This window comes from Anopheles darlingi, chromosome 2 (assembly GCF_943734745.1).
Source record: "Anopheles darlingi chromosome 2, idAnoDarlMG_H_01, whole genome shotgun sequence".
NCBI classification, from domain to species: Eukaryota; Metazoa; Arthropoda; class Insecta; order Diptera; family Culicidae; genus Anopheles; species Anopheles darlingi.
In genome coordinates, this window is record NC_064874.1 from 74,811,057 (window position 1) to 74,835,612 (window position 24,556).

Sequence of the window (24,556 nt, forward strand, 5' to 3'; positions counted from 1 at the left end):
CATCAAAATCCACGGCTCAAGACGTGCGTCAAGAGGCAACGATTAAATTCAGTGCCTTCAGCACCACCGGATCCTTCTCCCGATAAGCACCTAAGCAGCTTTCCCGGAAATAACGTGACTGCGTAAGCCTCAGGCCACAGGTTCCACAGGCTCCACAACCGCACAGTACTGCAAACTGTCCGGGCAAGCTGCAAAGTTTTCTCCATTTCCGCGAATATCGCACCAAGATAAGCGCCCCCGTCCGTCTCCCGGTAACATGCCAATCCGCGTTTGAGATGAATCGACAAATCGCTAAACGGATTGCTCCGACCGCAAGGATCTGTCGCGAAACGTTCACACCCGGAATCACCCGGTGGACAAGTTTCCGTGTTCCGACGAGAGCACATTTTACGACCACAATGTAACCACCAGCCCCGGCTCCGTTCGGATCATCGCTTTCTTCTTCTCTTCTAATTTCGACGTTGCCATAGTTTCCCCCCCGAAGTATATTTCCGAGACACACCGGAACATCATCTTTCAAATGCAAATGAAGCCATCGGAGCTCGAGGGATGGTAAAGTTCAGCGGAAGAAGAAGATCAAAGGGAAAATTGGTTCACTCCACGAACACCGGTGCGTCGAAGGTTCAGCTTCGAAAGGACCTCATAGTGCCACCACACACAGTGCCGCAGTAACCTCAGGTTAACGGATCGTCAGTTCCCCCTGTTCCAAGAGCCCCAAGTCCACCGGAGCTGGAAGTTGAAGATTTTATCTTTTCAGCTTTTTCAGGTATTCCAGTCGTTGTGGTTAAAGCAGTTGCTAAAGCAAGATGGTCACTTTCCGTTCCGTTTTTTTTTCGTCTTACGATGACAAAGTCAAGCCCCACATTGAATGCAAACTTCTCTTCTCCTCTCTAGGGCTCGATAAACAGATTTCTTTTTTACTTTCATTTCTACTTTTCATGGCGGGCGTGCGGTCGAAAGTCACAGAAGAAGACGGCCCCGGCACGTCCTCCCTCTCTTCGCGTCCACGATGCGTCCACAAGTATCAATTAGCCAAGGTGCTATCATTGGCGGGGTCCGAGATTGAACCCACAAAAAGGCAGCGTGAAGAGCACGGGACGGGAAAGGAATTTGGATCTCACCGGACTGGCCTTCTTATCTGGCGCCACGAGCTGGGCACCGAGAGTGATAATTTGTGCCACGGTGTCCGGTTTCCACGCTCCCCCCTCCCTGCCATTCTTGCCATCCTTATCCTTGGCGTGAGTTGGCGTTACTGCATGTCGCGTGGCAGGCGAAACAACTTGACTGCCGCTCCCTGTAGGCGCCGTTCCGTGCTTAAACCATCCCGGGCCCTAACGACGCCCCGGCAGTTAAATTTGTTTTATGCGCTCGTCGAGTGTTAATATCGAGGTTCGCGCGTAGGGTGGTGAAGAGGCGAAAGAAGAAGTAAAAGCAGCAGAAGAAGCAGAAGAAGAAGAGAAGTAAAACAATCTACAGAGCGTGAGTGACGGCAGAGAGGATGGTCGAAGAGCATTGGTAGGCAATAAGCAAGTTCCAGCAAGACCCACTGCGACGGAACACAAGGCCCATAACGGAGGACCGAGGACCGAGGCGTTTGAAAATCAAATCAAAATGGCTCCAGTGGTCGGTCGGATCGGATGGTCTCTCTCTCTATCTCCCTCCATGCTATTACAATCTTTTGGCCATCTTATCTCGGTGTCATTTTCCACTCGACTGCCACGTTCTTCGTAGGTCCCATCAAGCAGAGGCACAGCAGAAGAGCATCCTAGCAACGGCCTCCCCGGGCCGGTCAGTCCGCAAAAAAACAGGCAACTTCAACGCATAGATCCAAGACGCCTGGACAATGTTGATGACGATCAGAGCTCGTACCTTCCCGGGAGTGTCTCTCTCTCTCGTTTGATTACCGTGACAAGATTGAATAAAATTCGCAATCAATTAGTAGAAGCGAAGGTTTCTAACGACAACGCAGAAGAAAGAGAAAAAACCCGGAAACCCGGAAAAAATCCCAAAATACTCTCTCGAGGGGGAAAGCTCTTTAGTATCTTCGCTGGACCATCTGGACCTTCTGGTTTTATCACTTATCACGGCATACGGCGCTTTGAAGTCCTGAAACCTGATGACGCCCTGCGACTTCCGGGTGGCCTGTTCCCCAAGGATTCAGGTCAGGTCAACCACCGTGACGCGTTATTCTTATTGAAAAGTACAGAAGCGAATACTTACCGTGAATACGGTCCCGGTTTTCATGTCTTTAAAATTAAGCGAACGCCATTACGAGTCGAGTTCTGGGGCGTTCGATGAAATCGAAAAAAAAACGAATGGTCTCAAAACGCCTCCAGCCGCTACCACCACTTACCTATTATGATTTGCAGCAATCCAACCACATTCATTGGGATCGGCTAATGGGGTTACCGTCTGGCTGCAGCATACAAAAAGGGTGGGAGCGGTGCTCGCGCGTTCGATGGGGTGCTGGCTTCCGGATGCTGATGCTGGCTTCCTTCCGCTTCCTGGCAGCGACCGATCGTCGTTGGGCATCGGGTGTTAATGAATCATTTAATGATTGCCGATGGTCACTCCAACCGACGGTCACTCTTTCGTCAGCACCGGCAACGGTTGCCACTGCTGCACTCGATTAGTCCTTCAGGTTCTTCGTCTGCAGGTCCGTTTCTAGTTCAATCTCACCTCACTGAACGCACACACACACGCGGGCACGGGGACACACGTACGGTGGAATAATCACGAAGGATGCTGGATTGACGCCGGTCTTAGCGATCGAGCACGTTACACTCTGATCCACTCTGACCACGAGCACGCTTGCCGGGAAGCTCCTAAATTTCCACGCTTTTGGTGCCACCAACCGTTGCTGTAAGTCTGCAAATAGGTCAATAGGAAAACAAATAGGGCGAGAGAGAAAGAGAGAGAGGGAGAGAGAGAGAACAAGAGAGGTGATTTTAGTGAAAAGCAGGCAGGTGCACAACGCGAAGCTTCTGTGTCCAGTCCAGAGCGAAGGATTACCGGTTTGGAAAAGTTGGAAAAGTGGTTAGTATTCTGTGAAGAGCACCGTTTGGAAAACCAAAATGCGCTTCGCGGCTTCCAGAAAAAGCTTCCTCGATTTGTTCCAGCAAATACCCCGCCCCCTCCTCTTCTCAGGACCCCCGCGTTCCGAGAGCTGAGCCAGCAGCGATCGGAACATGATCGGAATGTTTTAAAAAATAAAGATTCCCCAGCAAATCCCCGTCGTCGTCGTCGTCCTCGGTCAGTGGTTCCCGCCACGCCACGTTTGCAATTGAGCGATGTCGAAATGCTCGGGGACGATGTCCTGTCCTCCTGTCCTACCCCGCCCCGCAAGTGCTCGACCAAATTGGCTGCCGTGTGCACTTTTCAGTAAAGTTTTTCGCGTTTTCCCCCGGGGACGGCGCTTCGATGCTTCGATAATTGCTGACCTATGGACGAAAAACTCCTCCTTTTCCGCTGGGGGTCAATTCGATTTCCCCTCCGGGGGGTAGAACGCTTGGGGGGTCGTTCAAACACTGGACACCTCGAGCCCCCCCTCTGGGGGATCGACGTTCGTTCTCTCATTAGACACTTCCTGACCTTTCTCTCTATGTCTCTCTTTCTAGAACGAGAACAAGAGCTCGGACTTTGCTTCTCCTTCCTCCATTTCAGCTTCCCTGTTCCATGCGCCATCACGCACACACACACACACACACGCGCGCGCACACAGTCCGGCACACCCTGACCTGGAATCGAGCGATGGATAATGCCCGGCATTAAATCCTGGAAGAATGAAATAGATTAAGTAGTCCGTGGAGAACGAACAGGAACCCCGGAGGGGGGCCTGTTGTGGATGGTTTATTGGCTGGCCATCGGTAAGGTGGCAAGCAAGGTGGCTAATCACGGAGCCGGGGGAGTAACGTAACGTTCCTCGTGTGCCAAGTGGCTCTACAATATAGCGGTGGCCGTGTCAGGAAGTTAATGAGCTACTGAGGGACTAATGCGTTCAAGCGTCCTTACGGTAAACTAATTTAAGAGATTTATGGCACTGATTGGGGAGCCCGTGGGAGGAGGAAACTCGGGAGCCCCTGAAACACGAAGTGGCAACAGCGGAAGTAACATAACAACCACCACCAGAGGCGACACTCGTGGGAAGGTCGACGAAAGGTTCCCGACCACCAAATGGCCTTGTAATGAGCATTGTAATTATGCGGAGAAAAATTGATTCCCTTAAGGGATGTGTGTGAGTGTGCGTTGTGGTACTGTTTACAAACGGCTTGGATTCATTTCTTCCCATCCATCCGCACCACTTTAAGTCGTTGATCATAGTTGGCTGTTGGTTCCCGGTTTGGATGCTTTAAAAATGGTTGCCAGACAACGGAACACACACACACACATACGAACACCGTTTAGAGCATATTTTTAGCCGTCCTTCGGCGGCCTTTCTTCCACATGTTCGCAGGAAGTGTCTTTTGTCTTTTGTGTCCGGTTCCGGTTCCGGTTTTTTGTGCTCTTTCTTCTTCTCATGCTGGAATGGTGGAACAACCGATCGCATCCGACTTCGCTGTTTTTCGCTGCCCGATCCTATGCCAGTTGTCACACAAATTAAAAATGTATGACAGATATGTTGGGCTGGCCATGCCATGCCGTGCCGTGCCGTGCCATGTTGGCAGCTGTCACCGCGACGCCATCCTGCCAGCACCTCCTGTGTCCTTGTGGTGTGGGCTCGATTTGTGGTCTCTCGCCATTCTGCGCTTCTGCTGTTTGCGTTCCTTGTTCTCGTTTAAAATAGTCGAACAGCAGCAGCAGCATCCGCAAGCGGCAGCAGCCACAAAACCCATTGGAAATCAACGACCGGTGGTTCCGGGCAGCAAGACTCTACGCTTTCTCTCTCTCTCTCTCTCTCTCTCTCTCTCTCTCTCTCTTGCTCCGTCGCTGCGCACTCCATTCGTGATGTAACTCTCCCGGGGTGGCCGGGGAATGTTTCAGCCAAAGCTCCTGTCAAAAGTGGTTAGAGCGTTAATTATGCAAAACCGAGAATCCCATTTTTCTCCTTCACCATAACACACAGACACGGAAACACGCGCAGAGCGATTCACAGGCAGTCAACAGGATGGTGTCGATGACAAGATGATGCCTGACCGCTGATGCGACGCTGTAGAGAGTCCGGGAAACCGGGAAACCGGGAAACGGTTAGAGACAATTGTCCTTCCTTCAACGCAAACCACGCTTTTTGCCACTTTCGTGCTGGATCCGAGATGGTGCAAGTCAACAAAAGTAGAGTAGCGTACTGCTGCGCTCAACAAAGCGCCAACCATTTCTCATAGCACCAGCACACATACACATACACACACACACACACACACACACACACACACACACACACCTGTGTAATGACAATTTGTCCTTCTGCAATCCGGCAACCATCCCGGGGGGTTTGGCCGCGAGCGGAAAGCGACACCATTTGCCAAACAATTTTAACTCGCGACAAACGTCCGCGCAGGTGTGTGTGTGTGTGCGCGTGTGTGTGTGTCAGGGGAAGACTCTTTGCCTTAGGAATCGGCGGAAGACCTTGAAGAGCCACACGAGCGAAGAGCTTTCGCGACACACGCAAAACAATGGACCGGAGATCGGAACAGAAACACGAACAGCGAACGTTAGCTAACAATGAGCACACACACACACACACATACGTGCGGTAAGACAATGGCGGCGACTTATGGCGACGAAGAAAGAAAGGATTCCCCAGCGGTACGGAGAAGGCGGCTTCATTTCATTTTCGCTCTCGTATCTCGTTGGTCATATTTCACCTTTTTGTGTCACTCGCACATCATCGCACCGAAAACCGAAAGGGCCGAAGAGATGGAAAGGGATCGTTATGCTTTTTAACAAGCATATCCTGCCAAGCATACCAGACTCTTGCGCTCCAAAACAATGGGCAAACCCCCGAATGCGAACCGATGTCATTGCGAAACATAATCAAATACATTGTACGGTGCAGGCGAGACTCGCCGGGACCTAAAGAAGCGCCGGAACCCACTGGGGACATGCGGTATGTCCCACCGGAGGTCTCGGTGGGACAATAGAAAGGTGGTCCCCGGACCGGGTACATGGTTTCCAGGTTTGGGTCAATGGTTTGGATCAAATGTAAGTGCGCGCGCCCGCCTTGTTGGTTGCCTCTTCATCTGAACCGGGAATAACCGGTTCAAGATTTGAGAATGGGCGCGGTGGTTTCGGAGGAGAATTAAAAGAAAAAAAAAGGGATGATGGTGATGATGGTCGAGTATCCGAAGATGAAACCTTCAAACCAAACCGGAAGGACCATCCGGTCCGAATCCTTTTCCGGTTTAAGTCCCCACGGACCGGGTAGAAGCTTAATCTTTTTTCTATTTTTGCTTCTTTCCTTCCTCCCTCCCTCTCGAAGGCCAAACAAATCTGTGCAACACGAAAAATATGTAAATTCACTTCTGTTACATTTCCATTTTCACTCAGCCAAGGCCAAGGGTGTTCGCTTCTTTCCTTCCTTTATTTCTTTTATTTCCCTTTCCAGCGAAACCGGACACGAGAGAGAGAGAGAGATAATGGGTGAAAAATTAAATAATTAATTCCCGGTCGCGGGGTGGAAAAGCGAAACATCTGCATCTTCGGTTCTTATCTTTTGCTCACTGACCGTGGTGTGCAAAAAAAAACTGAATTTCGATTCCAGGGGGGGGGGGGGTTCACGGATATGAGCTGTCCGTGTACCGGACCAAGCGAAGACGATTCAATTCACTGCCCCAAAATGCGGCGTTGTTTTGTAATTAATGTACGCTGTTTATCAACCTTCTTCGGCGGGGCGTTCCGCCACCGAGGGTCCACTGAAGTCGAGAACAAAGGAAGAGACTCAGACAAGCACAAGAACGACCTGCTGCTCACAGCTCAGCACTTTCGCACCTTCATCCAGTAAGAAAACTCGCTCGCGGTTCTCGAGTGTCTCACAACAAGAGCGCTCGCCACACCTATAAGCCGCCTCGCCGCCATCATTTGCAGTGTCAGCGCAAAAATGTCCCCAGGAATGTCCCCAGGAATGTCGACAACGAAGAGCACCCCGGTATGAGCGAGTACCTTCGCAAAGCGGCGCACGCAAAAAAGGGGGCTGCAGTATTATTTGAATTGCATGCACGCGTGCAATCATAAATTTGCAGACCTCGCTTGGGTCTTTGGGATTGAGTAGGAGGGGGCGCAACAAGCGCCGAGCGTTGTCGATGCCGACGTCGCCTTCCTGTGTCTTCACTGCACGCGCAATTCAATGCAGCGGATCCTTCGGAGTGTCCGGAACCGCACATCACAAGCGAAAATGCACCAAACGGCACCACAAAGACACTTCTACAACAGAAGGGTACGGGACGACACTCAACCTTCATTTGGGATGCCAGGGGGCCGCTCCTTTCGGGGATCGGGCAAAAGGGGGTGGGGGGGGGGGCAAAGCTTTTTGGTTCACAATTGTTCGTTGTTCTAAATTTTTATTGCTCCCTAGAAGCGGACCAAGCGACCAAGGACCTTTGGCGACGGTTTCGTGCTTCTTGGAATCTGGAACTAATGTTTGCACGCGTGTCTGCCAGCATGTGTGTGTGTGTGTGTGTGTGTGTGTGGGTGCACCGATTGCGCAGCGGAAGCCAGCGGTTCGATTCAAAACGAACATTAACAATGCTCTTCCCTCCTTCCTTGTGTTCTGTAGTGCGTTCGGTGCTGTTCAGTGAACCGTGGAACGCAAGGAAAGTGCACTTGGCCGCGACACACCACGGGACCAACCCGAACCGAGGATTTGGGTTTTCGGTTTCCTACGACAACGACAACGACGACCACACGCGTAAGCGGTATGCGACTTTCTCGGAAGACTTTTGGCTGTCTCCGTGAGTCGCGTGGTCATGTACGGTGGGTAAGGGAGCAAGTAGCAGGTAGGAGAAGGGGACAAGGGGTCCTGACAAATTGTTTCGCCAGCCAAGGAGCCACCGAAGGGAGTCAGCAGCAACTCAGGCTCCAACTGCGAAGCGCTGTTGAATGTCTTGTCTTTCGCATGGCGTCGACGCGAAGACGGCAACAGGATGCTTTTGTGTCGTGCTTTGTGTGTGTCTGTGTGTGTGTCTCTGTGTGTGTGTGGTACAATCGACTGTGCATCCACCGTCTTCCATTCCAAGGAATGCCATGCTGGAGCCGTAATCAATCTCACCGACCCCCGAGCCTCGCCGGCCTCAAGGTTTCACTGTCCGGTTCCGGTCCAGAGGAGCGGCGGTGCAGAAGTGGCGGTGTGCCAGATGCTCACTCCTCGGTTTATCTCGGTTTTCAAACAGGGCACAGAGAGGAGGAGAGACAAAGAGACCGAGAAAGATGCCGAACGATAAAATGAGATCCAAAGTTTCCCGGGAAGACTCCGTTGATGCCGTTTGATGTGGAAAATAGATTACTTCCCGCAGGGTGTATTAAGGTCATCCGGAAATCGAGCGCAGTTCTCGCTGCCGGCCAGAATGGCAGATCCATGAAGATACGAAACGATCACAGCGGAAGGACATAATTGAACCGGTCTTGCCCACCACCAGCAGCATTGTAACTATGCCATGAAATTATACAATATTTATAAGGACATTTGGTAGGAGTTTCCACCCCCCCCCCCCCCCCCCGGGTGAGAGATGAACAAAGATGACGAGATAGAATACACATAGTTTTCAATAATTGGTTACACTTATCCCGAGGTGGGGGTTGGGACTGATCTCAACCCAACTAAAGGGGTCTAAGTGGCTTTCTCCATCCTCTCGTTTCAATTGACCTCCCGCCTCGTAGAGATAGGCGGCCTAATTGACGCAAAGGGCACTTAACTGTTTGGTCCTGTTTCAGCATTTTCTGAGGTCGGAAGAGAGCGAGAGCGAAAAACATTAAACATTACAACAAGGGAAACTCGTTTTTCCATTCTTCAAACCATTTCCATTCATCCGATTGTGTCAACAGCAACCCCTCTTCGGTCTTCGGTCCCCCCGGCGTGACCTCGGACCTTACAGGAGGGATTTTACTGATTTTATCCCTCCAGCCCGGCCACCAGGTCGGCCAGCAGCGGCCAGCAGGCCCTCCTCCATCGTTATCGTAAATTGCGTTGCTCTGACCAGCAAGCGGAGGGTGGAGAGAAAAGTTTTTCCCAGAAAGTTGCCCCCGGCCAGGGCAACTAGAAATGGAGGCTAATTGTCCTTTTGCTGGTTGCCGGGTTTTTTGATGAATCTGTCCGAACCGGATTGCAACGGCCCCGGGAAGGGACAATGGACCGGGTTACCGGAATTCCAGAGTTCCGGTTAAAGCACTGCTCGGACATACCACACACACACACACAGCTATCGAGTGCGTAACGAGCAGCACCGATGGTAGGGCTTTTAATTGGAGCTTTTAATCCCGTAGAGATGGAGTGCTTTGGGGCTGGAATTTTGATGAATTTCAATTTCGGAAAATTCAAAAACTAAATCAGGAATCAACTTAAAACCCGCGTGAGCCTGACAGCCGGATGCCAGCTTGCCGATCCGCTTTCTCGCTTGCTCTGTGCTGGAACGGCTCGCTCTTTTCGTTCACTCTCTCCCTTCCTGTGGCTTACCAAGAACGTGCCACGTGCGCTGGCCGGAATGAGTTGAAGGCCCATCCCCGCACTGCATGTGGCCGCGGTATCATGCCTTGTTTTCTGTTGGTCGTTCGAGCTCTACGCGGAAAAACCTCAACGAAATTTTTCGCCTCACCAACGGCCGTCGAAAGTGTGAAATCAAATTTATGATGCTTTGGAGGGGTTTCATCGGATCGTCCTGATGGCCTTTCCCTTTTTCGCGATAAGAGACTCCGCGTGTGTATGTGTGTGTATGTGTCACGTTCAAACGGTTCATAACTTACGACCACAGACACACGGATGATAGACGTCGGCGGAGTGGTTTGTCGTGTTGGGATCGATTGTTTGCACTTCCTTTCCAACGTTCCTCCTTTCCCGCACCAACGGTTACATTTCATTTCTTTATCTTTTATTTACTTACCGAAAGTGGACCGAGCAAAATGGTTCAACAAGTTAAGATGTTGACTATCCCGGACCTCTCCGGACCACCATTCGCTCCATTAAACACAATACACATTTACCAACGGGAACCGGCATGGGCTTCCGCTACTTGACTGAAAAGTCGTATTTCGCCGCCAGACACGATGATAGCGCTTCCTGCAGCGCCGAACGCTTTCCAGCTGCTGCGGATGACTTTTTACGACGAGATCTTTTCCATCCCACCATCAAAACGAGTGCTCCGTTCGCTCGCTATCTCGCTGGCTACCCGGGGAAAATGGTGGCCGACAGGCGCGAGTGTCGTGCATACGTAAGTGAACGCCGGCAAGCGAAGCGATGCGATAAATAGCTCGATGGTGAGGACATTGCGGTGCGCCAAAAAAGTCAAAAACGAGAAACAAAAAACCGCTCTTCTTGTCTGAAGAGAGTTGGAAAAATACCGACCTGAGAGACAATGGTGCGGATGGTTAGCAGCCTGGCCTTGGCTTGAGCCTGGGCCTGGTGGGCCTGGGCCGACATTCCGGGACGAGAGAGCATAACGACATAATGCCTTTGCTGACAGTCGCGGTCGGTCGGTCGGTCGATGGCAGAACGAGTTAGATGATAGCCGCAAGCCGCGAGCCGCGAATCTTCCCGCTACGGGAAACCGGTATTCGAATGGCGAACGAGATAAATAATGGCAAACGTAGTAAATTAGTGGAACCGTCACCGGAAGGCCTTTACGATCGGCTTGCAAGCGATCTGATAAATCGCGCTAAGCCCGCGATAGTGAGCACGTCCGGGCTTCTCGTGAGTAGTGGCGGTCTGTGGTTGACCACCACCACCACCACACCGCCTGGTAGCGCCTGGGATGTTTCAACCTGCTGCTCGTTACATCGCACACCGCACCACACCGCGTTTGGGATTTACGATGTTTTGTGCAGAAATGTTCCGGTACCGAGGGCAATGCTCAGTTCCGGGTGCGGAAACAGCAACAGTAGCCTGTCAGTAGCAAGAACATTTGAAACTTCACGTACCCACCATACGTTTTTGCATGGCCGGAAGGTATTTTCCGGGGGAATTCATCAACATTATCATGTTGGTTCCGGAAAGCAAACTCCGTATTGTGTTCCGATGCCTTAGGGCCTTCGTTCCTCCCTAAAATCCATGGCCTACGTCGATGAACGACGATGCGAGGAAAGCATTATTAAAAAGCAGAACCACGCGTTGGCTGTTGGCTGTTTGAGAGCGCTGGCAAAACATCGAAACGTTTCCCCGAAAAATACATTTCCCGTACCGTTGATGGCCACGGGATATGCCATCGGTTCCATGATGCGGGACCCGGCGCTACTCACAGTCACGCAGCGACTGTGCCTTTAAACCATAAAAAAGAGAAATCTAAATTCCAAAAATATCGCAAACAAGCGTGAGAGTAGTACCAACGACAGCACCGGCTGATAACGCCCTCTAGAAATGGGAGGCAACTCTAAAAAGGATATCATCGCTGAACACGTTACGGTTGGACACACGGAAGGACAGTTTATTAAATCGTGTCACTCGCGCCAGTCCCCGTCGCCGTTCACTCGAACGCTGCTCGAAGCTTTCATAAACCGTTCCAACTGGATGGTAATGTGCAGGATGCTGGTACCCTGGGTGGTGGTGGTGCTCGCGCGGCCGGGTCGGGTTGGGACTGACTGACGTCCTGCACCGTCACACGGAGGCATTTTATTGAAAAATGCATCGTTGGCAGGCGGCCTCTCTAATTGACAAACGTGAGCCGAAGCGTGCGTCCGGTACCGGTGCTTAACGTGTGCTCCCCGCCAGCGGATTGAAGTGACAAAAACTCTTTTACAATTTATCCACTAGCGATACAGTGGTCCTCTTGTCAGCGAGGGGTTTTTTTTTATCACCGCACACAGCACATCCGGGTGGTAGGTTCTGCCGATGCATTTAGGTTTCGGTTATGCTGTTCACATTATTTCTTTTATTTCTTTTGCATTTTTTGTTTTTTCAGTTGCTTCAAGTTCAAAAAAGGTTTGCCACATCAATGGACCGAGTAGAGTCCGAGTGAGCCTGTATGCGGTTAGTTTCCGGCTGGAGTTAATGATGTTCGTGTTTCCGTCCTTCCGGCAAAAAGGGGGTGGGACGGGCGGGACAATGGAGCGCAAACACGTGCGTTGCGTAATGGTGTTGCTGACTCAACACCAAGGACGGACATCGGTATCCGGATGGTTTCGGTTTGGCATTTCTGCTCGCCACGGATTGCACGGACCGCGCATCTACTGTTTACAGTTCGATTGTTCCGATTTAGGCGTAAACATGTCAGCGGTGCAATGAAAACATTGCACGCGGTGCACTTTATGCACTCACCACGGCAGCGGGCTCGCTAATGGTGTGTTTGAATGGTGCCTGAATTGAAGTGCACCAGTGTAAAGAGCGACATTAAATTTGAAGCATTAAATCATGTTTCAGATTTGTTTGTAGCGTTACAAACAGCAAGAGCAATGCCTCACTTCGGACACTTCGGTGCAATATATGTAGGTCAAAGGTAAACTGTCAATGATTTAGCCGGAAAGTGTCACTTGACACTTGGCTTTGCACTGTTTATTTCTATTTCACGCCGTTCCCCGTAATGTGTGCTTTAGAATCAGAAATGATTAATGGCAAACAGGTGACGGTTGCTGCTTATTCTCGGTTGAGCAATTTCTAAAACAAACCAATTTGAGTTCAATTCAACTTTAATTCCACTCCAGAGGCTGTTTACTATACTGTGCGCACTATACTTTATGCAGGTTTTTAAAGGTTTACGGCTGCGCAGTGGACTATCTGGTCATGCACCAGTAAGCCCGGAGTTTATATCAATAAAACGAACTTTAAAAAAATGTGATTTCGACAATAAAAAATGCAATGCAATTATTTCATGCTTGAAATATCGGTTTAACAGTTTGCTGCAGTTCATATTGCGTTCGTGTACTGGTACTTCAAACGACATCAGAATGGAACAGAAAATCAATAGCAGGAAAAACAGCAGAAAACTTTCCTTTGATCCTCTGGCAGTAAAATAGTTAAGCCCCTTTCTGTTAAGCTAAATTCAATTTAGCTAATGTTACACCAAACCAAACAGCTGGTGCTAGAGTGATTTGCTAGTTTGCCATTTCCAAACCAACAGCGTGCCAGCAAAATGCGATGCAAAACGATTGCATGATTTCCCTGTTCGCGCCACAACCACCGCACCATTATCATGGGCCCCTGGACACTTCTCCACTTGGAATTCAAATTTAATCATAACCTCTTCAACTTTCTCGCTGCGATAGATTTCATGCGCTCTTCGGTGCTGCGTTGCGCTGGTGATGAATATAAAGCGAATCGATCCGATCGAAAACTTGCCACAGCGAATATGAAGGTATACTTCATCATCATCATCACCATCATCATCATCCTCTTCTTCGGCAGCAGCAGCAAGACCGATGGCGGTCCTTTGACGCTTTACACGATTACCTAAGCGGTGGCGGTTTGCGTACTGTTCGAGAGTGCATCCAATCGCATCGCGTGATGATGAGAAAGGATGATCTGCCAACCACGTGCCCCCCCCCCCCCTTCCACATGCCCTCTGACCCTTCCGTTTTTCCCACCGTTTCGTCTCACCATCGCGTCTCACCATCGTTCAGTGAACCTGCTCACGTATGCTATTGGCGCACGCGGTTCGCATCGTCTTGTAGCATCGAAAGCAGTAGTTGTAGGAGTAGTAGTTATCGGCTTTAAGCCACTGGCACTGGCAGTGGTCTGGGTTGCCACGTCAGCAACGATGCGAAAAGGGATGGGAACATGCTCTCTTACGGGCCTTGTGCCATAGTTCACCTTCTTCGAGCCACCGACCTGCGACCTTTCGACAAAGTTGTAAGGATATGATTTCTTGTCTCTGGCGGTGAGGACGAAGTTTTTTTTTTCCCCGGCCCGGTAAACCAGCCAGCCAGCTAGCCGACGATGGAAGCGTCCGTGATCGTGATGTCAACATCGATTACCCTCCCGGGAAGGGGGGGCTCCTGCTCCTGGTATCTCGCTGGTCTTACTAGGAAATGATGCCTGGAAGGCTTTTTGAAGTGTTATTCATAAATTTGCGCCACCAGCATCCGGGGGAGGGTGGGAAAATGGGGGAGGGGGGAGGGCTTTACAATCAGGATACCAGGTCCTACAAGGTACAAGACACCACCCTCTGTCTGCCATTCCTTTCTTCCGTCCACTCTCGGGCGGTCGGTGTGCCTGGCAGGAAGAAACTTTTATCATCAAGCACGCAGCCTTAGACATCGTCCTAGGCCTGTTACACATACACACACACACACACACTCTCTCAGAGAGTCCTGCACTCCTGCTTGCACCTCTCGTTGACACAAGGGGTGGGTTCCACAAGGAGCGTGTGTGTACCGTGCGTTCGCACCATTACCCCGACAAGCGACCCTCGGCGGCCTCAACTCCCCATTCCACTTGACCCCCCCCCCCTTCCACCTACTTTCGAGGAGATATCTTAACGACCATACTCAACTCATTTCCGGAGAAAAGTTGCTCCATCATTCAGGTCGCCGAAGGTCGGTGTTTCCATCTTTCCTGTGTTTTTCCTGCCCGGTTTTTGCGCTGCGCTTCTTTTCCTGCTCTTCGTGCTTTTCGTCATCTTCATTTGCTCTCTCTCTCTGTACTGTAGCCTGTACCGTAGCCTGGGCTGCAGGTTCGAGCTGTCAAGAAGCTCGAGAACAACTTTAATGAGATACACGTCTCAGCTGCGTGCGTTGGAGATGCTGATGATGCTGCTGCTGATGATGATGATCATGTTTCCGCTGCATGTTGTGGCAGAGGAATTTAAACTCCTAACCTTCGTCCCCTTTGCTCGGTCCAGTCTTACCGTCTCGGCACTCCCATCTTCCTGCAGCTACTACTTCTTCTACTACTACGAGAGTAGTTGCGAGTGCGAAGCGAAACTTTTAATACCCGCGCACGTGCCACCCGTGCGAAGGGAAGCGCAAAACCGCGACACAATTTCCTTTCACCACTCCAACTCCACCTCATTTGCCCCCCCCCCCCCCCGCCTCCATCACAAGCGTGAACATTGAATTCAAATGTCGTTCCGAAGTTCGCTTCGTCCGTTCGTCTTGTACAGCGCGGCGGACTGCAGCCTGCAGAAGTGCAGAAACTAAATAAGAAATTGGTTTTCACTTGCTACGTCGTTCCGGCAGCAAAACTGTTTCTATTTGTCATCAGGAAACACGGAGGCGGGGCGCAGAGCACTTTTGGGCCGAAAGTTTGTTGTAATAATTTTTGCTCCAACTCCAGGCTGCTGTTGCTGTTGGAAGTTCCCTAACGTCCGGTCCGTCGGGAGTACTCCGGAACATTTTGCTAATGGACTTCGCGTTCCGAAAAGAGAGAGAGAGAGAGAGAGAGAGAGACAGAGCGAAGTGGACAAACCGTAGAAGCTAGTGAATTATGACAGCGCATCGAGGTCGTAATTGAAATGATGTTGACCACATTGTAGGGAAAAGTGCATCGCGTTGAGACGCGCCGAGAAAGAAGGAGCATTAAATTATCGCAACATTCTGGCAAATGGAGTGTGTCGCGTGTCTGCCGTTTGTACGTTTTGTAACCGAATTTATGAAAAAGCAATTCGAAAAAATAGTGAAAGGACAACGTAAGCGGCTTTTAATTTTGTTCTGAAATTTGAATGCTGATAAGAAAAAAACTAAAACAGATAATTGAGATCTGTAAACTGCATTTGGAAGGTAATGTTATCACTTTTCACACAAAATTCTGCTGGCGCCATTCCGAGCAGTCTTGCGGTAATTAGCCGGAATTTTCAAAATGACGGTCGAAAACAGTTTTGCGTGCATATTTTTCAGATATTCACATGTATTGACATGTATTTCAATGTTCGTTAGGTACTTTTGCACTGTTTGGTTAATTGTACCGACCTCCCGGACAATCGCACCCAAACGGTGTAGCCATTTTTCTGTCGGTCTTCCTCTTCGCCATCCTTTGGAGCTTCTTGGCGCTCAGAGCGTTGGCCGTAAGGAACTGAGCCATCTATCGATGCTCTGATTGTTGTCCAATAGTGTCAAGGTGCTGTAGATGCTGAAACAGAAGTCCCCGGCATCCAAAAAGTGGCACATGATGTTCATTTTCGAAGTGGCAGACTACCGTTCTTTGAACGCGCAAATGTGTGAACGGAATAGCTTCACTATCCTTGTCATCACGATTTGAATTCGAGTGTTAGAGGTTTCCAATTTTTTTTCAAATATACTGATAAAATTACCTTTAATATGCAATTTCCAGAACTCATTTATCTGTGTTAGTTTTTTCTCTTATTTAAATTTTCTCTACCATTTAAATTTTGTCTCTTTTTTTTTAAATGCAAACGTTATTTCATCTCTCGATGATTACGTTTGCAGTGGTAGTCTATTACTCGGGCTGCGACCACCTTTTTCGATCAACATTATGTTCGCTTGAATAGCGCACAATGCGTACGGTATCAGAGGTCCAGTAACCCAGACAACAAGACCGTCGACAGACACTGCATCACTTTTCGTGCTGCTGCTGTCGGACCAAAGCATCACATCCTAACATAATGAAAGGCAGCGATCCGGCGTGTAGACGAGCAGCATGCGTCTGCTACCATCGGACGGATACGCAAATAACCTAATCCTCCATTTGCGAGGCCGGGAAATGGTCGTACCGCGCACCGGAACCCAAGACCTCTCTCCACCTCTCCCAAAAAGCAAACATTCAAAAGCGAAGCCTTACTCCAAATGAAACTGGTGGTAACCGAGCATACAAAGAGAGCGAAAGAGAGAGCGATAGATGAAGTAAAAATGGAGCAGTATCTGGTCTGAAATGAAAACATAAACCTGATGTTCCCTCCGATCCGTCGGCTGGAGGCGGTTCGCGCGTTTCGCGAGACCAAAAACTCATCGGACGCAACATCATGCCGGCCGCAGCATCGGTCGGTCGGTCCGTTTGGTCGCTGGCTGGGTATCATACATTATAATTATACAATGTGCCCGGTTTTTGTGGCCCCGTGGCCAGCCGGTTTCGGGGGGCCACATTCCAAAAACCAAACGTAATGGAATGGAATGAAAGCGCTTGGCGCTCGCGTCTGAGCTGCAGCACACACACACACACACACACACACACACACACACAGACAGGGCTAATGGTTTTTGAACGACGAACGGGAAACTGTAGCAGACCTGTTAGCTGCTAGATTAGTATTAGACCAGCGTAATGCACTGTGCGGGAAATGGGGATTTCCTGAAACAAAATACAACACACCACACACCACAAAATGTTCAAAACATATCTTTGTACCAAATAGGCGCAATAGGTGATGTTGTGCTTATCAGAGCGCCGCCCGCTCTCAGGACGCCCTTACAGTATTACATTCAGCTAATCATTATCCATATCGCAACACTTCAGAGAACAGCATGGAGAACGGGACCGGGAACAACGTTGAAGAAAAGGACCGAGTGTCACTTTCATTGATTACCTTCACTAAATCTACCACCGGGACCAAAAACCGTCCACTGAGTAGCCGCATGATGTGTCCGGTCCGGTGGTCAATTGAACGGAAAAGCTGAAGCTCTCTCTTTCTTTTTATTTCTCTCCCTCTTTCTCTTCCATTCTGTTGTGTATGCGACAATCCACGTGCTGTCCGGCGACGGTGACAACGACAGGAGGAAATTTGGAAAAGAAAAATGATATGATCGCAAGGGAAGGGGACCTTTCGGTCGGTCGATCGCTTGGTCTCTCGTTCCTTGCGACGCTCCATCGGCCATCGGGCTAGAGGACGGGGCCATTAAAGGCCTACAAATTTAGTTCCCTCTCCTTCCCTTCCCATGGCATCTCGTTTCCGTTCCGATGAACAATTACGGTTTGGGGAGAACTGGAAGGAGGCGGCAGGGGGAGGCTGGCTTGTTCAACATGATGTTACCCTGCGTAGAAGATGGCCCAGGCGTTCAACCGCAGCCACAGCCCAGCTTGTTTCCGGTGGTGGACCGTTGGGATGGGATGGGATGCCGGCAACATTTCACTTACGCACACGTGCGCGCGCGCGCCTGAATGGCGGCTCCAAGCGAAGCGAAAATTGTCTTCATTCACTCTAGGGAGGGGCAAGTCTTAAACATGAGCACAACATAATCAAGCGGCGGTGAAGAAGAAGAAAAAGAAGGAATGAGACGAAAGGGGCTGGGGCCGCCTGGTAACCGTAAACGGATATGAAAAACGATTTCACCGACCGACGGGCGACGTCGGTCTCTGATGGTGAACCTGAAACCGAAGGTCTCTCAATCCGGTTGGTGCGAAATGTGGTTCGAATGCGATTCCGTAGCCTACTTCAACAGCAGCATGGCCTGGCGATAAAAGTAGAAGAAGGGAGAAGGGGATCAAGCAGTGCCGAAGCTTCTTATAAGACGTTTTGCTTCCCTTCCAGCACCCCATAGCCACCCCCCAGTAAAGAACCATACAGACCGGGCCGGTGCCTGAATTAAGTTCAAATTTATACGATTTTGATGGCCCTGGCACCCACTTTCCACGATGGCACGGTAGTCCTCACTCCTCGCTTGGCACCAAAACACACACACACACACACACACCATTCGTTTGGGGATTACTCGTTTACCTGGATAGCGGTTCTCAGTGTTCCAGGTCGTCCCGTCCCGTTAGTCGCTCGACTACACGATGTCCTTCCTTGCTCTCCAGACGGGGCGAGCTGGCGGCTGCGGAAGAAAACAATAAAAAGGGATAATAAACTGTTATTAAAACTATTGCAACAACGATTCGATTATGGTATGGTAGCGCTCGTCCCCGGGGGGAAAAGGGCGAAACGACCGGGACGGGGCGCGGCCATTTTGTTGGAACAGGTGCTTTACAAATGTAAAGCAATAAGTTCGGCAACATCATTGGCCGTCGGGCTGACGGCGAACAAACATTGTCGTCGCAAGGAATAGAGGAGGGGGCGCTGAATCGGTTATTCCCGATTGGAAACACGCTTAACGAAGTGATACGCTCGAGAGGAAAGTTTTTTTGGGACCAACCCCAGGGCAGAGACCGGTCAGCGGAACACAAACCATGGTTCGAACAAACAACCAACCAACCCTCGCACCCCCCCTATCGCATCGACCACTTTTTGTGTTTGATCGCGTTCAAGTTCGTCGAACCGATTCAACCGAGGGCGAGCGCTGTGGAGGGAAATGCGCGGGAAATTAATAAAACATTCGAACAGCTCGAGGGCACCTCTCCTCATCACTACCACCATTTCTGTTACTTTGACTTCCAAGCCAGGGGTTTGGAGTTGACGTTGGACGCAGACGCCACCCTTCGAGGAGTCACTTCGAGGCTTCATCCGTCGCTCCGAAATGTATTGCCAACGAAAGTGTCACTCTGGTCGTGGTCTCTGGGCTGCTGGCATAGAGAGTGTGACCGCCAGCAATGAGGCTGCCTGCGGGTGGCCTTCAAGGGACGCTCCAGAGTCATTCGCGGAGCCAACTTTTCGGCTCAACGGCAGTTGTCGGAGGAGTCTTGGTGCCTTTGTTTGGTGGCCAATGGCCACGTGTGTCCACCGCACTCCACTCTCTCTCTCGCTCTCTTTACCTCTCTCTCTCTTGCACTTCTTCCTCCCTGAAAAGTCCCAGTCGGAGGCGCCGAAAGCCGAAAGCCGAGACGATGGATTGTTATTGTTGTTGTTGTTGTTGTTGTTGTTCTTGGGAAAAGTTAATTTCCCATGTGAGTAATGGATTTTTGATTCAATATGCGCTCCTTGTCGCGCTCTCTCTCTCTCTCTCTCCTCGGGAGGTCCCCGGGTCCTGGACGACCTCTCCAGTCGTCCGCGAAGAAGCCGTGGCTCTCTCTCGGCGCCCACAGCAACCATTCCATTACCGCAAGGATCACAACTGGGCGCTTGTGTGGGAATGTTGCTGGCTGGCCTGTTGTTGTTACACCCAACCCCATATATATTCATCGGCATTACGTCGCGCCATTTCGCGTTTCGTCTCTCTCTCTCAGGCTTATCCACGCAAGAGAGTCCCCAAGTCCCAAGTAAGTTACTTTGTCGGCTAGAGAGAGAAAGAGAGACAGAGAGAGAGAGAGAGAGAGAGTCGTCGAGAAAGGATGCGGTGCATGAGTTTTGCATGCATGACGTCTTTCCGGCGCCAAGGTGGTTGTGGCCTGAAGAGCTGGAGAGCTGAATGATTCATGAGGTGCTCCTGTGGCTCGAATGTTTGCCACAAAAACACACACACAAACACACACACACTCCGTTTGCCAAATCCACTAGACGGTAATCCCGAACGGATGATGACAAATCGAATGATGGACACTCGATGGAGAGCACTCCACACACACCCAGCTTCACATAGGTCCTTTGCAAGATGGTGATGGCGGCTTACTACGACTCGAACTCGAAACTCATAACTCACACCGCAACGCCAGTGACAGTTCTTTGTTTACTAGCGGACTCGTGCAAGCCGCTGGAGGCAAATAATGTTGCGCTGCCCCATATTGTGGCACCATCAAACACTTACCGAGTGGCGCAAAACCGAACCCTGGGGTGTGGTGTGGTGGTGACCCTCCTTCACACCACACCGCCATTGTGGTCTCGTCTCGAGTGTCGAGATCATTAGTTCAGTTCAAAGCGAACCGATCTCCCACCAAGGAAAGGAAAGAAAAAACAAGTCGAACCAACAACCTCCAACAGTCACTGCTCTCAACGCGTCGACTCGACTCTGACAGCTTCTGTTGTTGCTTGTTGAAATATGGTTCCGTGCGAGGCGTGCTCGAGTGCGAAGCAAAATTGAATTTGAAGCGCGCCTCGACGGCTTTCGGTGCACAATATGGCCTGGAACGAGGAGGAGGAGAAGGAGATGGAACTGCTACGGAACTGACACCTTTTCCTTCCTGCGGCCACACTAATAAATCAATGATGAATCGAATTCCCACCCGAGCTCCAGAGCGCACATTGTTCGCGCTCACCGTTCACGCCGTTGCTGAGGTGACGCTAAATTCTTCATTAATTATGTGCCACCGAGCATGCCATGGTGACAAATGCCACGGATGACTATGATGATGCCCGGGCGCGAGGATAGCAGGATCGTGTTTTTTTTTTGTTTTTCCACTTTTTATTTAAATTGTCCACGTACCGTACCGGCGCACCACCGGGAACAGGAGCAGGGAAGCTTGCTGGCAGCATTTCATCAGCATTTTCCCGTACCGCTCTCTACTCCCTTTTTCCTCGCCACGGCTGTCATCAAAAACGGTGCGTCGCTGACAGCTGCTGCTAGAGTTCTGCTGCTGCTGCTGCTGCTGCTGCTGCTGGCGCGTCAAGAGGATTCGACATTAGCGCAGCTAATAAACTGATAATGGTGCGATGAAAAGTGTGACTTTTCAGCCCGGCGGCGCTCACCGTCTGGCATGACATCGCCGGGCAGTGCGAGTCCCCCTGGCGAGGCGAGGGGACGCGGGATAAAAAATGATCCCAGGACGAAAGCCATTTCACAAATGAATACACGCCGTACCGCGAGGTGGCGCTCGGATGAAAATAATTCATCTTTCCTCGCTCTCTCTCTCTCTCTCTCTCTCTCTCCTTTGGCTCTCCTCCCCGGGTGTCCGCATCCTCCTGGGACGTGGCGCAATGGCGCGAGGACACTTGAAAGCATCCACGGGGGACAACGACACCGCAGCATCAGGAGGGGGGGAGGTGAAGTGAAGGACTCCCCGGTGCTGAATGAACCGGAAGTGATCTATCACTTCTCGGCGACTCGGAGCATTCTTCCAAGCGGCATTCCAACAAACAATCGGCGGTAGCGATCCTGTCGCGATCCGCGAACGTCACCGCGGGCTGGATGGATCCGTCTTCGACAGACAGTCGCCGCCAGCGTCGACAACTCTTGCCAGCCGCTTGCTGGTGGCCATTGTCTTCGCCTTGCCTGGTGTAGTGGTGGTAGTGACTGTCTGGTGGCCAACGCTTAATGTTGCAAGACGACGGCGACGGCGACGGCGGAACGCTATCATTAATCAGGATCAGGGCACCTTCAACGTGCGATCGGCTGGCTGGCTGGCTAGCCAACGGCGGCAATGGGGAAAAAGGTGCTGTTTATTGGGGACTGATTGATTGTTTTGATTTCCGATCCCGGGGCCCCCATCCGGGGGACCGGGCTATTGATGGACCACCACCGTTTCGACATACGGGTCGTCTCTGGCGAGTGGCCGCACCCCCTGGAGCACGGGAAACAAATGGAACCATAAGTATGGCAAAGCGATTCGGCAAAGCATCTCTTGACTCGTCAACCACCACCCTCAGGAGTCCGAGACTCACCGGAAATTTGTCACCTTCTTTTCGGAGAGGACGGTCTGAACGATTTGCGATCTGGCATTTATTTGTCTCCTTGGCTTGGGAAGTGATTTCTGGTGCCTTTTTGCGCGTGACTCCGGGGGGTTGGTAACATATGTTTCAGCGTTTGATTGATGTGCCCGGCCCACCGAGCGAGCGACCGAGCGAATGATTCACGCTTCGAAAATCGAATTTCGCGAACTCTAATCTGCGGCCGCGAAGTGTGGTGGTGATGGATGTGGTTCGTCCGTGGGTGGCCGACGGGATGGTGGTTTTGATTTGTGACTGACAGGCCTCGGTATGCTTTGTATCGGATCGGAAAGCATGGAGAAGGGGGGAGGGAATTTCCCAACCCTCCGGGCAGATGGTGCTTTCCGATTCCATTCCGATATGACTTTCGCCCTCTCACATCCATCCATCAAACAAACAGTGCCGAAAAGTGCTTCGAGCGCAGAAAGCAGCAACCAGGATGGGATGTTGGATTTGATTTTCAATATACAACAGTAATCCAATAGCGTTGTTACCACGAAACATCCATATGTTCTATTGGAACACAAATAAATGTACAAAAAATGTAAAAGAGACATAGGAAAATAGAAATTATAGCAACGATTGCAAATGTAATAATTGATTTGGTAAGTAAGATGGAGAAACAGTTTACAACATGTGCACTAACAAAGAGGCAAATGAAAAGAGAATAAAGTTAGAAAGTAAAATGTTTGAACTAGGAAGGATTTCTAAAAAAAATCGTAAGAAGAGAGGCCACAGCAGTAACTTTCCGTAAAAGAAAACCAAAACGAGGATGCAAGAAACCTGCCATGATAGCCGAAGATGAAATAGATATGAAGAAGATAGAGAGATAGATATAATAAAGATGATAGTTAAGATGAAAGAAAAATCGAACAGACATACAATTGATTTTCCAACCCGTTTCCAAAGCTCATCTGGAAAATGTTGAAGAAAACCGTTAACCACGGTTGGCTCATCCTTTTGATTAAGGTATTATAAGGTATAATTAAATTATTGAATCGTACTATAACAACAATAAAATCAACATCTCAATAGTTGCTCCCTGAAGATTAAATTAATATTTACACTGATCGGTTGATTCCAATAAAATTTTTACATTCCTATAAACAAATACAGTAACGAGAAGCTCAACAGATTATCAAACTTTTCTTCAGTTTTGATGGAACTGACGATCTATTTTGGCGAATTTATAATTTAAACTCTAAACCTGTAATGCAAGCTATCTTGTACTGATATATATTTTTGTAATAATTTAACAAACCAAACTCGAAAAATGCTTTCCAACTAGATTTCTAAAACCATGTTTTCTCAGATCAGCTGATCCCAAAAAAAAAACAGATTTCTCAGCATACAAAAACCCATTCTATGCCCGTGAAGATAAAACAGAAAAAAAACATTAATTCAGAATAACAACGCATTCGCAGATTCCGAACAGATTTCGCTCGATGAGCATCACCACACGTGCCACGCCACGGAATGCTTATTAATTCTATTTTTAATTGCCAACACCAGCCCGCACCAGAAGATTGTTAAGAAGTTTACTCGCACCGCACGTAAACCATCCACAATCCAGGACCACCGGCAGCGGCAACAACAGCAATCAATCTTTCACATTCGCTAATTGATTCCCGGCCCCGGGCGTCCGGGACCATTCTGCGTCTGACGGAAGAAATCTCTCATCATCACGTCCAACGGATGGGTGCAGAGAGAGAGATGATAGAGTCGGGTGGTGATGCAGCCGGAAAACCACTTCCGCGGCCGACAATCCGCCCGCCTCGCGTCCATCCATCTAATAAAGACGAAGAAAAGTTAAATCAATAGACCTCGGCTCGTGGACCAAACTCGGGGCGGCTCCGAGCAAGACTCCAAGGGGACTGCACCTTAAAAACTGCTTCGAAAGCAATCACTAACGAGGTTCTGCTCCGCTGCTGAAAGGACTTCCATCAAGTCCTTCGCAGAAGAGTGAAGCAATAAAACCGACTTCACGGAATAGTTTTGGTTCTCGCCGGTTCGCCAGTTTCCATCACCGTTCGCCAGTTCAGCGATCGAACTGCACTTTACACACTTTGCCGGGCCGCTCCCTTGCCTCAGCACCTTCCCCCAGCTTCCAGAGTGTGTCAAGATCCGGAAGTTGGTCCCGGAAG

At 50.1% G+C, this 24,556-nt stretch overlaps 1 protein-coding gene across 1 annotated transcript in view; it reads right to left on the minus strand.

The window, feature by feature from the left end:
* The window catches only part of LOC125951432 (neural-cadherin-like), a 159,776-nt gene extending 157,179 nt beyond the window's left edge, over window positions 1-2,597 (minus strand). Inside the window, exon 1 of the mRNA XM_049680272.1 lies at window positions 2,354-2,597. Coding sequence (XP_049536229.1) covers window positions 2,354-2,387 — 34 coding nt within the window. The 5' untranslated portion in view covers window positions 2,388-2,597. The remainder of the gene's footprint in view (window positions 1-2,353) is intronic.
* Between the last annotated feature and the right edge of the window lie 21,959 nt (window positions 2,598-24,556).